At 33.3% G+C, this 15866-nt stretch overlaps 1 protein-coding gene across 1 annotated transcript in view; it reads left to right on the forward strand.

Annotated features, from left to right (window-relative positions):
* The first annotated feature begins 457 nt into the window (after positions 1-457).
* Positions 458-15866, forward strand: part of PKD1L1 (polycystin 1 like 1, transient receptor potential channel interacting) — a 146639-nt gene continuing 131230 nt past the window's right edge. The window contains exons 1-3 of the mRNA XM_051970617.1: positions 458-592; positions 8746-8810; positions 13853-14190. Of these exons, the coding sequence (XP_051826577.1) occupies positions 458-592; positions 8746-8810; positions 13853-14190 (538 nt within the window). The remainder of the gene's footprint in view (positions 593-8745; positions 8811-13852; positions 14191-15866) is intronic.

A 15866-nucleotide genomic window follows, 5' to 3' on the forward strand; every position in this document is an offset into this window, starting at 1 on the left:
ATGGAAACTGAGTGTGGAGTACAACATAGTATTTTCTCTGTTTTTGTTGTTGTTTGCTTGCATTTTATTTTCCTTCTCTCTCTTTTTTTCCCCCCACTGGTTTGATTTGATTTTTTTGTGTTTGTAGTATGATAATTGCATAAATATGCATATATTGAATTTAACATATATTTCTACCATGTTTAACATATATTAGGCTACTTGTCATCTAGGGAAAGGTAGGGGGAAAGGAGGGGTAAATTGGAACACAAGGTTTTGCAAGGGCTAAAATTAAAGAATTGTCCACACATATGTTTTGAAAAATAAAAAAGCTTTAATTTTTTTAAAAAAGCCCCCAAATATGTTATAAAATATAAGTGATCAAACATTATGTTCCCATGGAGAACATCCATATATAAGGATATGATACCCCAAGTAGAGAGAAAGGTCCAAATGGAGAGAGAAGTGGTAAGGAAAGATGAAGAAGAAAGAGGAAGAAGAAGGAGGAGAAGGCAATGATGACATAGAGGGAAAAGAAAAAGGAGGGGGAAAAGACGAAGAGCAATATACCCAACTTCTGCTTGAATTGGCAAGTTGGATCCATTGGCAGAATGTAAGAAATCATAAGCCTCATTTGAAAGAATGAGTTATTTAGCCTGGAAAAGTCTTAGGGGACTAGTGATAATTATTTCCTTGTATTAGAAAGGTTATCAAGTAGAAGAGGGTTTTAATTTGTTTTTCTTGGCCTAGAGAGCATAACTAGAGGGAGTATGCCAAAAAAGTAGATTTAATCAATATAATCTTGATTTAAAGAAAATTTCCTAGCCATTAAATCTATTGAAAAGTTGAATGGTGCTCCTTGATAGGTAATGGCTTTCCTTTTCCTTGCTTTTTTTGAATGTTATTTGAACTAGATAATTACTTGTTAGTCAGTTGTAAAAAGGATTTTTGATCAGATAGGGCAATAAATGATGGTTGAAGCTTCCTCTAGCTCTGAAATTCTGTGGTACATTATTTTGTATGAAATGCACATCATATTGAAAATAACTTGGATATCAATAACAAACTAAAAGAATTATCTTACTCATCTTCCTGCTTTTAAAAAATCTAAATATATCTACATTGCCACAGACAGATTGGGATGATATCCCCAAAACAGGCTGGGCAAAGCCTTCTGATACAAGGCCCTCATAAATGTAGAAATAAAAGTATCATTCAACAGATGATCTCTTCTTTGACATACCTTCCAAGAAGATAAAAGGTTCAGGTTAACTCACTAGCTACAGGGCAAATGCCCAGTAATCTCTCCAACAATATGATCTGGGTATCAGATAGCTCTCTGATAAATAAGAATTTATCCTGGCTTTAAAGACACCTGTAGCAATAGATTCTTCAGGGATTAAAAAGTATATTATTATTATTAAAGGTTTTTACAGATTATTAATATTTACAGAAAGATAAAACTATATCTTTACTATTCTTTTCCTACCTATAAATTAAAATTTTCCCTAAATCCCATTGTAAAGTCAGATTTTTATTTGTTTAACTTATTAATCTCTTTTCCACAATGTGCTTTGCTATTTTCATTCTCCTGACATATTATTTTACATATTTATATGATACACCATTACTTTTGTCACAAGGAATATTTATACCTATTTTATGCTTATCTCTTCTTCCTTTTTCTTTCCCTCCAGGCATTGTCCCTCAACAATTCATTCTAGTGTTTAACAACAGCCTCCTGTCAGAAAGGTCTTTCTTTTCCCAGATTTAAATTTACCTTATAATCAAGAGATACTGTTTTTTGTTTCCTAGATCTTTGATGCCTTTTCACAGCTCTTCCAAGAATGTAAACAACTCTTTAAAAGTTGCAGATGTTAAATTATTTGTGAGATCTATCTTATATTGTGGGAAATGGTAAATTTACCCAGAAGCTAACCGCAGTCTCATGGCATATAGGAATCAAACTTTCACATTTTTATTCAAGTAGTTAGAGAAATTATTATTTTGGTCTTCTCGGAGGATCCTGAGGTATTTTGAGTGTTCTGACATATCCTACTGCCCTAATTATCTTAGGCAATAGAGAGTTACTAGACTTACAAAGAGCTTCCTTCAGAACTCTCTCCCTCCCCCTCTCCTTTCCTCTTCTACTCTCCCTCCCCTTCCCCTTTTTTACTCTTTTCTTCTTATCGTTACCTATTGTATCTATCTCAATCATGGAAGAGAGGGACTATTTTATTTTCAATTGCGTATCCCTATCATAAGCAGTAGGTGGTACAGTTTATAGGGCTGGACTAGAGTGGGGAAGATCCTTCTTCCTGATTTTGAACACATTTATTAGCTGTATGAACCTAGGCAAGTTACTTAATCTTGTTTGCCTGGGTTTTCTCAACTGTAAAATGATCTGGAGAAAGAAATGGCAAACAGCTTCATTATTTTTATCAAGAAAACTTCAAGTGGGGTGAAGAAGAGTTGGGTATTACTGAAACAAGTTAACAACAAATCCTCAGTACCTTGGACAACATCCTGGATATAATAGGCAATTAATGTTGAATTATTAGAGAGAATTGGGTGTGTTGATAAAAACAATCTAGTATCCCAATAGAATTATTACTGGTGATTTTTAAAATAATTATTTTTACAACTATTTAAATTTTAGATCTTTAAGGCTTGGAAATGAATAGTCACACATTCTTTCTCAATTTTCAGTTTTTGTATTATTGGTGACCAGTAAAAGCTAATTTGATCAGATTATAAATTCTCTGCTTTTCATTAGAATTATCTCAATTGTAATTATTTTTGTTTTACCTAATATGCTTATCTTTTCTTTTTTTGAAGGACATCTGTGTGTACCTAAAAATTCCATCTGTAATTGGACCTTAGAAAATGATTTACTACTTACTTCTGGGATTCCTATAATAGTCTGCAGATGCCTGGAGATGAGACTACATATAATTGGTTTGACAGTTTCCAATGTGGCATCCCCTGCACCAATTCAGGATTTGTTTAATGTGACACTGGAAAAAGTAGGTATTGGACTTCTTGAACCTGATAATTCATCTCCAGCAGTTCTCATTTTGTTACCATTAAAGGTATGAGCTCATATTCACTTTTCCAAGAAAACTGCCTCACTCTGTGACATAAAACAATTAAATTCTTTGAGCCTCAATTTCCCCATCTGCAAAATACAGGATAGTGATATAGAATACTTTACTCAATTTGAGCTGTGATATGACAAACTGAGATTAAAGACACAGAGCATAACTACTCTCGTATACCTTTCCACTCCTTCCTCCCATATTTCCTGTTGTTACTTAGACTTGGAATACTGCTGAATAGACAGAGTATATGATGGAAAGGAGATTTCTTGACTTCAAGTCAGTGTCCTGGGCATCTGTGTTTTTTCACACTAGGTCTGACTGGATCTAATGTTTCTGTCTCCTTGTAGCTGTCAAAAACATCTGGTAACCTAAGGTCAATGTTTTATAATATGTCATGTAACACAAATAACTTCACACACATTTCAGCAGTATATATTTATTTCTCCATAAGAGAAATATCATAGTTTTCATTCCACTATATTTTTGTTTTAGTTTGGATTTTTTTTTAAAGCATAAGTATTTGAGACTGCTTTTCTCTTTCAGTTGAAAAGTGAGTTAAGAAACAAAAAAATAATTAAAGAATTTCTGCTTAATATTAAGGACCAGTTTTGCATGTGCATGATTCATACAGATAATAGTTTATAGTCATAATTAGGGTGATATTAGGAAATAGAAGTGATCATTGAAATCATTATTTTCTCCAGCTTGTTTTTTTCAAACTTTTGTCTAATCATCTTGTTTTTTCAATAGCATATTTCAAAAACTCTTAGAAACCTGATTTCAAGTTTCAATGAAGAAAACAAGCAAACTCTTCCAATTTGGGGCAGCAGTAATAATAGGTAATAATAATGATGATGATGATAAAATACATCTTTTAATCCTATGTGTAAAGAGGAAGACTTGTGCAGTGAAAGAGCCCTGGCTTAAGTATTAAGAGATGTACATTTTGTTCCTATTTTTACAATTAGTTTACAAGCTGACCTCTGGCAAATCATTTCAACTCTTTGGGCTTCAACCATTTTTTCCCTGTAAAATGAATGAAAGTTAGGATAGGGCTGGACTACATGATATTTAAAGTTCTTTCCAGATAAGATAAGTAAATAGTAATATTCTGTAGCATATTCATTTTTATGTATATAATTACATATATAAACAGGGGTATCTGTGGGAAATCTTATTTTGATTTGTACTTTGTACTGGACATCCTTCATGAATATGACACAGAGAATTTCAGGTTATTGTTACTTTATTTCTGAAGGGATTTTGTATATTTTTAACATATGCATCAGGAACACCTTTTTGGAGAAGAGCCTTTAAGGAAATATTTCATTCTCATAAGTAAGTCAGTCTGTCAATAAACTTATATTAAATATCTACTATGTCCCAGGTATTGTGCTAAGCACCAGGGATACAAAGAATGTCAAAAAGACAATCCCTGTTCTCCAGGAGCTCACAATCTAATGGAGAAGATATTCTCCATTTCATATATATATATGTGTGTGTGTATGTGCAAAAGCAAACTATATATAGGATGTATTTGAAATAACCAGCAGAGAGAAAGCACTGGAATTAAGGAAGACCAATAAAAATTTCAAAGGAGAAAGGATATTAGATTGGACTTGAAGGAAGTCAAGAAAAGTAGGAAGTGAAGATAAACAGGGAGAGTCAGTATTCATGTCTGAAACTGGGAGATGAAATTCATTGTTCAAGGAATAGCAAAGAGGCCAGTGTCATTGTGTCAAAGTGTGTGTGTGTGTGTGTGTGTGTGTGTGTGTGTGTGTAAGATAAGATGCAGGAAAACTGGAAAGGTAGGTGATAGGAGGTAGGTGAAGTATTTTAAACAAAAATCCAAACAAAAAATTTCATATATGATCTTTGAAGTGATAGGGAATCTTTGGAGTTTATTGATAAGTAGGGCTTTGAAAGAAATGTTTTAAGTGGGTATTTAAGTATTTTTTCAAAATACATTCAAAGATAGTTTTCAACATTCACCTTTGCAAAACACAAATTTTTCTCCCTCCTTTCCCACCTCCCCTTCCTCTAGATAGCAAGTAACATATAACAACAACACATGTTAAACATGTGCAGTCTTCTAAACATATTTCCACAATTTTTATACTGCACAAGAAAAATCAGATCAAAGGGGAAAATGAGAAAGGGGAAAAAAAAAACAAGCAATCAACAACAACAAAAATAAAAATACCATATTGTGATCCCACATTCAGTCCCTCTAGTCTTCTATCTGGATGCTCTCTCCATCACAAATATATTAGAATTGCCCTGAATCACATTGTTCAAAAGAGCCAAGTCCATCTCAGTTGATCATCACATAAACTTGTTCTTACTATATATAAAATGAAGTGTTTACTTCACTTAGTATCAGTTCATGTAAGCCTTTTCAGGCTTTTCTAAAATTATCTTGTTGATTGTTTCTTGTAAAACAATAATATCCCATTACATTCAAATGCCATAACTTATTCAGCCATTCTCCAACTGATGGGCATCCACTCAGTTTCCAGTTCCTTGCCACCACAAAAAGGGCTGCCACAAACATTTTTGCAGATGTGGGTCCTTTCCCTTTTTTATGATATTTTTTGGTACAGATGCAGTAGAGATCTACTGAGATCAGAATATTCATAATTTTATAGGTCTTTGGACATAATTCCAAATTGCTCTCCAAAATGGTTGATTAGTTCACAGCTCCACAATAAAATATTTAGTGTCCCAGTTTTCCCATATCCCCACCAACATTTATCATTATCTTTTCCTGTCATCTTAGCCAATATGAGAGGTGTGAAATGGCACCTTACAGTTGTATTAATTTGCATTTCTCCAATCAAGAATTATTTAGAGAATTTTTTATATGACTAGATCAAGCCTCACTTTTTTATCTTTAAAATGGAAATAATGATACCTGTAGGGCCCACTTTATAAGGCTAGGGAGAAGTGCAAATGAGACAATGCATGTAAATCAACTTGTTAATTTTAAAGCACTTTAAAAGTTCTTGTTATGATTATCATCTCCATTTTCCAGATAATCCCCACAGAAATATCTGCCTTAATGGAAAGGCAGATAGCTAGTTACCCAGGATATGATCTCTACATATACCACCAGGGGGCAGTTGGAGTCCAGCTCCCAGATTCCCTTTAGTATGTTTTGCCCATGGTGTAGCAGGGGTCCTTAAACTACGGCCGCGGGCCAGATGCGGCAGCTGAGGACGTTTATCCCCCTCACCCAGGGCTATGAAGTTTCTTTATTTAAAGGCCCCCAAAACAAAGTTTTTGTTTTTACTATAGTCCGGCCCTCCAACAGTCTGAGGGACAGTGAAATGGCCCCCTATTTAAAAAGTTTGAGGACCTTTGGCAGAGGCTCTATTTATATTTCTTTCAGATCTTAGATCTGAATGCATCAGCCTAGATTCTTTCTCATCTCATTTAATCTATGGTGAAAGATTTAAATGTAATTTATATTAAATTTATTAAATATTATCAGTAGTTATTCATTCACAAATTTATTCAAATGACTTCGTCTCAACCCCATAAAGATTCTTATTACTTTTTGAGCTTTGTGTTTAACATAAGGACCACATGTTTACATTGTAGATTATATTATATTTATTGAATGAAAATAAAAATGACAACACAAAATGTCCCATGTGGTCGCCCACTCTCTTCTAGAGAGGAAATTGGGTGTTAAAATGAATAGAATGCTAGACTTGTAGTCAAATTTCTAGGTTTTTATTTTGCCCCAGACATTTACTAGCTCTATGACTCTGGGGAAATCATTTAATCTCTCTAAGCCTGAGTTGCCTTATCTATAAAAATGAGGGGATTGTTTTCAGTGGCCTCTGATGCCCCCTTCAGTCTAAATCTGTGGTCTTATGATCTTCTAAGTCTAAAATCTTAAATTCTTCATGGATATGGACACTCATGTTAAGGTATAGTTTCTCATTTTTACTTTCACAGATGTGGCCTAAATACATTTATAAAGGGAGGCCATCACCCTTGTTCCAGACTTATTGAGAAGAGAAAGGAAAAAGTAATTGTAAAGTAAATAGTTTATACTACTTTTCTTTTATTTCTGGGGGACAAAAATTGATTTCTTGTCAATAAATAGGCAAAACCTGGAATCTGATGGTAACTGGGAACATCTCTCCAACATCCCCAGCATTAAGATGAGCCAACATTAGACTAAGTTCAGGGACCCTATGAAGTTAAGCTATAATTATATTTTTTAGTGTGTTTTCCCCAAAACTAGATAGCCATGCCTTCATAACAGTTTGAATGCTGAAAGTTCACACCTAAAGATACCTAAAAGCAAGAAAGGGAAGAGGAAAGGGGATGAAGATGAGGAAGATGGGAACAAAGAATTATGGCATCTTTCTTAAATTCTTACCACAGTTTGTATACTCTCACTTGGTTATTTATTTATACCGTGCAACTTTTTCCATGTTTACTTCTGTTCCATTGTAGTCTAACAAAAACAAAGGGGAAAACATCTGCACCTTGCTAAAACCAAGTATTGTGCAGAAAAGAAAAGAGAGGCTCATAGAATTTAAATAATTTGTTCATGGACTTATGGCTATTAAGTATCAGAAACAGGATTTAAACCAAGAATTTCTGACTTCTGTTACTCCACATTATATCGTCTAGTTTGAAAAATAGTAAATATTGCCATAACTATTCTCATTCTCAATACTTAGAATTTATTTTTGTATATTGGAGATACTTTGGAGCTTGCATTATTAAAAAAAGAGGCAAACTCAAACCCCAAGAATGCTCTATTTTCAGAAATGAATTAATTTCTCTTCAGTTTCATTGTAAATAGATTTGAAACTATCATCTGAGAATCTCAAAATTAGCTATAAGTTCACTTTGATTTTTAATTTCATGTTATTGTTAATCGTAGCCATGCATGTGTTGACATCTATAAATCTGTTATATTTCTAAATAATAACATCAAACCTTAGGCTTTTTTATTTAAGGATCATTTAGCAATCTGAGCATATATAGCTCAAATGCATTTCTCATTTTATTTAGGTAAGGCAACACCTGTTTCTTTGTTGCTCATTTTGCAGTTATGTCCATTATTCTACCGCTGTAGAACTGTATTCCCTATTCTGTTAATTTTTAGAGCCTAATAGACGCTTTAATCTCCATTGTCTTTGTGAGTTGTTTTAACTAATATGGCTAGTGTCAAAATCCTTTTCAGCCAATTGATGAATTATTTGAACAGAACCACAGGTATAGCAGAGAGATACAAAAATGCAGGTGGAGATGTAGTCAACTTAACTTTCAATCCTAAAATATTATTGAATAGAGAGCAGTGATCTTCTTTAGTTTGGTAGACTTGAAAGCAAAGACTGAGCCTCAGTTCATTGTGTTCATCTTGCCTGTAGCCCAAGGTGGAACTTTGTACAAAGTAGATGCATGGTGAATATTTTCTCAATTTATTTAGCCCACATTTTCTAAATTTTGCTCTCTGCTATCATGTTATGAGAAGGTTTTATCTCCCTAGATATTCTTCAGTTCTGGTTTCTTAGATGTTGCTGGGTACCTTTTAAATTCTCTTAACTTGTGAAATTAAAATGATAGAGGAATCCATTCTCAATAGGCTTTTTCATGCTTCACTAATATTCCTAAAATGGAATGACATCTTATTTAGGGCAGTCGAAGAGGAGGAAATACTTCTGTAATTGTACCAGAAGGGGGCCGACAAATTATCCTAAGGTTATAGAAGCACTGAAGTTTCCTTTAGCCCAACTTTTAAATTCATCTGATTTCTAGGTTTTGAAAGGCATTCACTGTTAAACAGAGAATTTGGAATTTGTTCCTAGATTTAATAGGGAGTCACTGGAGTTTATTGAGCAGGGATGTGACATGGTGAGACTGGAATATTTGGAAAATCACTTTGGCAACTCTATGGAGGATGAAATGGAATAGGAAGAGACTTGATGCAGAGAGGCTAATTAGGGCATTTTTTCCTGCAATAATACAGGTAAAAGGTGATTAGAGCCTGACATGAACTAGAATGAGATCAGAGAAAAGGAAACAATTTGAGAGTTATTGAGGAAGTAGTGTGGATAAGACTTGGAAATTGATTGTATGTATTGGTAGCAGAGAATAATTTTTGTTTGGTTCATTAAGCAAAATAATAACATATAGTATTTTAAACTTTGCTAACACTTTATATACATTATCCACATGATCCTGGAACAACACTATGAGGTAAATGCTATTAATTTTCTTCACTGGAAGATGAGGAAATAATCTCTGAGAGATCAGATTATTTGGTCAGAGTCACACAGTTGTTAAAAGATTCTAACATTGTTTTCCTAATTTCAAATTTAATACTCTATCCAGTATGCCAGGGCTTCTTAGTTTTTTCCATTTGTGACTCTTTTTGTCTGAGAAGTTTTTACTTGACCCTGAGTATATAAATATGTAAAATGATATGCAAATCAAACATTTACTGATAATAAATCATAACTTTATGACCCCCGCATTTAATTATGAGACCTCATATGAGGTCATGAACAACAATTTAAGAAGCTTGGCACTAAGCCATGTTGCTCATTTTCATGGGAGAACTTGTTAATATGGAAATAAGCTAGAAAAACTCGTTCTTTTGCATATGTTACATTAAGGCTATGGTACCATAATAAGTGCCCATTCTGTTCAGCATTATCTATGTAGATCATGTTAAAAATGAACTATCAACAATGATAGCATAGTCTGGTGGAAATAGTACTATACCTGGAATAAAGAAAGATTAAGTGGGAAGAAGTTCAAATCTTAATTCTGACAATTAGCTGTGTGATCCTAAATTTCCACTTCTATAATAAGTGGATTGAACTAAATGACCTTCTAGTCCCTTCTAACTTTAACTTTTTGATCCTATAAAACTCTTTGAGTCTCAGTTTCTTCATTTATAAAATGTACATAATAGTGCTTGTAATCCCTAACTCACAGGATTGGGGAACTATCGAACAAGATAAAGTATGTGGAACTTTGTATAAACCTTAAAGCCCTAAATAAGCATCAATTAGTACTAACTTTCCAGAATGTTCCTCCTCCTGGGCAGTGTTTGAAAATGTCCCAAATAACTTTTTCCAATTTTAACACATAGGAGAATTAATTCTACACTCCTATTATATGTTACAACAGAATTATCTATAACTGGATGTGTAATCAGTTTAATCATTCTATCAACATACAATCCAGTGGAATTCATTTCCAATTCTGGTACTCACTCTGGATCAAAGGGAATGTAACTAGAAACTCTCATTATGAACAAATGGCGCCACAGGAGCAAATGCAGAATGGCAATTAGCTTATTTTGCTTAATTATCAGAGTCAATATCTGTCTTGGGCATGGATTTCAGTAAACTTTGTTAAATATTCTCCATCCTAGCTATAAATTTGTCATTAAGATACAGACTCCCACTTGCAGCTTCATCTTCCTTGGTTCCTAAGTACATTACATCCCATTACATTTAGCATTGTCAGAATACACAGGATATCAGAGCCTGGGACTAGTATTTCAATGAGAATTCAAGAACACCCCAGAGACAAGGTACTAAACTAGTCATTTGATGCCCCCCAAATGAAGGGTTTGTCATTGGGAGTTTAGTATTCTGTGTATTCTTAGATTTTTTTTCTTAATAGTTAAAAGCCTACATCAACCTTATTTTCTAACTTGGAATACTTGGAACCAATAATAACACCAGTTTCACTTACCAGTACACTGATAGGGAAAACAAATCTATTTGTCAGAGTTTGGCATCATACACATTCAGCTGTATTCTGACATAATGTTTTCCAGGAGGAATCTGGGAAGACTACCCAACCCAAAAGCATTTGTCTGCTAATATTTTACTATTCTTATCCATTCTGAGCATTCATGAACATGGACTGTAACAAATAACAACAAAATTTGACCAGAGTGGAAGAAATTTTGCTTTACATTTTTGATATATTTGATCTTAAAAGAGCTCATATTTTAGATGGTTAGCCTTTGATTACAATGGAAAGTTTACAGTTTAATTTTCATTTGAAGATTTCATGGAACACCATTTGACACCATGTTACCTCAAGAGCTTATCCTCACCAAAGCTATTTCATAATTTTGAATTTGAGCTCTTCCTTTTAAGTTCAGTTTTTCTCTCATTTCAGCCTTAAAGTTCTTTGTAAAAAAAAAAAAACAAAAAAACAAAAAACCCCGTAACTCAACAACAGTGGATTCTAAATCAGTTAGTAAACTGCCACCATCAACGTAATTATTGTTGAGGAACAGGTCCTTAGAATTTACTCCACCTTAACCTTGTTCCCACATGGGTCAGTAAGACTAAGAAGCTTATTTAGAGACCTGAAGTTGTGAAGATTATTCCATCATTTCATATGGGGGATTTCATGTTTCTTATGCTGTTGGATCATTTCCAGAATTAAGGATCTTTGGGGGCAGATCACATTTTTGGAGTCATTTGCATTTTTTCTCATTGTAAGTAGAAATTCCTTTAATAAAAATTGCCTTTGCACAGGTGGTACTTACAATTGAATAAGTCATATGAGAACTTTAGGCCCCAATGCATTTTCATTTGTATTTAAGTTTGGAAGACCCTTCTGAAGCTTTCCCTATTAAATCATCATTTATTTATTTTTTCCTCAATGGTATTTTATTTTCCAAATACATGTAAAATGGTTTTCAACATTCATTTTTTGTAAGATTTTATGTTCTAAATTTTTCCCCCTCCCTGCCTTACCTCTCCCTTCCCCAAAACATCAAGCAATCTCATCAGAGTTATATGGGTATTTTTTATACAATCATCATGTAAATATACTTCCATATTTGTCATGTGCAAGAAAAATCTGAATAAAAGGGAAAAATCTATGAGAAAAAAAAAGCAAATAAGAAAACAAAGGGTCAAAATGGTATGCTAAGAACCACATTCAATTTCCATAATTCTTTCTTTCTTGGCTATGGATGGCATTTTCCATCCTAAGTCTGTTGGAATTGTCTTGGATCATCACATTGCTGAGCAGAGCTAAATCTATCATAGTTGATTATTATATAATCTCGCTATTACTATATACAATATTCTCCTGCTTCTGTTCACTTCATTCAGCATCAGTTCATCTAAATCCTTCCAGGCTTTTAAAAAATCAGTCTGCATATCATTTCTTATAGAACAATAATATTCCATTACATTCATATATCATAACTTATCCAGTCATTCCCCAATTGATGGTATCAACTCAATTTCTAATTCCTTGCCACTACAAGAGCTGCTACAAATATTTTTACACATGTAGATCCTTTTCCCTCTTTTATGATCTTTTTGGGATACAGATCCAGTAGTGAGGCTACTGGATCAAAGGATATGCAGTTTTTTGTTTGTTTGTTTGTTTGTTTTTTGAGGCAATTGGGGTTTAAGTGACTTGCCCAGGGTCACAGAGCTAAAAAGTGTTAAGTGTCTGAGGCCACATTTGAACTCAGATCCTCCTGACTTCAGGGCTGGTGCTCTGCTCTATCCACTGCTCAAGCTAGCTACTCCCAGAATATGCAATTTTATAGCTCTTTGGACATAGTTATAAATTGCTCTCTAGAATAGCTAGATCATTTCACAACTTAACCAATTTTTTTTTTTATTAAATGCAACATATACCTCTAGCCAATGTTTCATTTCCTTCCAATTATAACTAATATTTACATACAGTTTCAAGTTTTTGAAGCACTATATATATATATATACATACATATATATATAATACATACATGTAAATACATATATATATAATACATACATGTAAATACATATACATATATATTCTCATCATAATAACTGTGTAGTATCCTCATTTTACAGATGATGAAATTGAAGTTGAGAGGTAAAATGATTTGCACAGTTGCACAGCAAGCAAGTGTTTGAGACAGGATTTGAATTCAGGCTATCTTCACATTACAATTGGAGATAGGGCAACTAAATATTTTGTGTAGTAGGAAGAAGAATCTGCTTATAAAACTGTTTTCATGTCCTTTAAAATAGCTTTGTTTTAGCCATGTTAGTGGAAACCAAAAAATCTTTTGAGGAAGATAATGAGTCAATGGTTCCCTGTAGACGTAGCCCTTAATTTCCTATTATTCACATTGTAAGAATATAGTTGGTGTCAAGCATTACTCTCAAGAAAAGTTGAATTTCCATTTTCAAATAATAGATCTGACTCAATAACTATCTCATTATTGATAATTATTTTCAAGTTTTCCTGTAAGGTTTCTTGGTTTGTGGAGAATTTTTCAGTGCTTAAAATAATATGATAATTATGTTTACACCAGTATTTCAAGGAACCATGATTTTATCAGCATGAATACTCTCTCTATCAGCTTTTATCACAATAGTTCCTTATCTTAGGAGATGATCTTAGTGAATTGCTGTGGCTGAAAAACAACACATTATTTTGTGGCTAGTGTTCTGGTAATGAGCTGCTTGAACTAGGAAGCCAGATATCCAGGGTAACACTGGAACTATCCTCATAACTCTTCTTGCTTGATAGAGTCTGCCAGAATTAGTTAAGTTCCGCTGACATAATCATCTCCAGATCAGAATCAAATTTGGAGTTGGAATTTATGGAAAGTGTATAATTATTTAAGCTATTAATGAAAAAATATGTGTCTTATATGTTTTATAGGCATATAAAACATGTTAAAATGAAATGTTTTACCTGGTGATGAGAAATTATATTTTTTTCCTTTCTTTTTTTTTTTTTTTCTATAGGTCTATCAACATCACATTTAATGTTCCTGAAATATGTGATCTCTCTGTGTCAGTGTTCAATCCCCACAACCATATCCTCTTCATTCAATGTCTTGCTGGGCACATCAGAATAGGAGGTTCACATATTGATGCTTTTCCACTTAAGATGAACCAAACTAGCCTTTGGTTGCCTGAGAACAACAAACACTCTTCCCAGGATCTGGGATTTGGTGTTCATACGTCTTCAGACAATATCACTTCTCTAGTGTTTGATTTCGGGGATGGTACAGTAGTTCAAGTCAGCATCCAAGACAGGTCTGATGAAATAGAAATCATTACTTATCACCAATATAGAAAAGGTATAACACAACTTTATAACTATTAGAAATTGGAACAAGAATAAGTTTGTAGCACATACAACAACTGATGCTTGAAAATGTAAGATACAGCAATGGGAGGAGAAAAGAAATCTTCATTTGCTCCTTACCCAACATTTATATTTTTTAGGCTTTATTTCCTGTTAGAGAACCTTCATTTCCAGACAAATATTATGGGAGGTTGTCTTAGACCCTCTTTTTCCCTCTATATTATTTCATTTGGCAATTTTGTTTGCTTCTATGTGTTCCAAATTTTCTCTAAACAGATGATTCTAATAGTTGAATTCCAGCCCTGGTCTCTCTCTAGTTATACTCACACATCACTATTTCTTGGACATCTAGAATTAGAAGTGTCATGAGCATCTCAAATTCAACATGTTTAAGACAAAATTCATTATCTTTTACTCTAACCCTCCTCTCTTTGCAACTTCCTTGTTATTCTTAAGGACAACACTATCATCTTTTCTGACACTTAAGCACACAATTTTGGCACTATCCTAGATTCCTCACTCTCATTCACCCTATATATCTAATTTCTTGTCAAATCTTGGAGTTCTTACCTTAAAAACATGTCTAGTAACATCCCCTTCTCTCCACTTACTACCAGTTAGTAAAAAAATATTTTTAAAGTACCTACTGTGAGCCAAGCATTGTGCTACAAAAAAAGGCAAAAGATAGCTCTTGTTCTGACTTCCACTGGTTGTTTTCCCTCACTTTCTTCAAGACAGTTCTGTTCATAATTGTTGCAGGGAGCCTTTATCCCTTCACTTCTCTCCCCAACTCCTACAGATTATCTTCCTTCTATTATATATACCCTACATCTACCTAGTTGTTTACATATTGTCTCCCCCATTAGAATATGAACCACCTCTCATCCAGGGCCTAGCACAATCCCTAGCATATATTTACAACTTATTAAATGCTTTTGATTACCTGAATGACTTTAAAGACTAATTCATGATTTGTTTCTGCATTCTGTAGAACATTTTTTTACAAATTCACTTAAATAGCTTTCATTTAAAAAAAAAAAAACTGTCCTGCAATAATATCTATTTGTTTTTCTCCTTTAATGTCTTATGACTTTGAAAAGTTCACTATGAAATTAGTAATAATTTTAGAGAAAGTTGGAATCATCATATTCACCACTTAAATGATAGAGCAGTGTTTAATCATCCATCCCAAAAACTGCAGTTCTGGGGAAAACTTTGTCGTTTTTATCATCTGTCCTGCCATTGGTATATGAAATATATAAACATCAGCACTATTGGGACAATTTTTTTTCACTTCTTTGCTCAATATATGCTTTCTTAAATCTTCATGTGAAACATTCATATTAACTATTTTCTCATATGCACAACAATGGACAAATCTTTTTGGTTTATTTTTACTATTTTCTTTATTTTATTCTCTTGACAACCTATCCTGTGACCACGTGCCTTCTATCTCATTCTGATAAGAAGTAAAAGACTTAGGGAATACAAATTTATTCGATGCTAAAGAAATAGCTAATTTCAACTGGGTGAATTTGTCTAAGACCTTCTGTGTACATATTAAATATAAAATATTTTCTTTAATCTCTTTAAAATGTTTTATTATAAATAAAATGGCATTTTATTATAGATTATCATACTTATCAATATCTAATAATAGTACTACAA

This window comes from Antechinus flavipes, chromosome 1 (genome assembly GCF_016432865.1).
Source record: "Antechinus flavipes isolate AdamAnt ecotype Samford, QLD, Australia chromosome 1, AdamAnt_v2, whole genome shotgun sequence".
NCBI classification, from domain to species: Eukaryota; Metazoa; Chordata; class Mammalia; order Dasyuromorphia; family Dasyuridae; genus Antechinus; species Antechinus flavipes.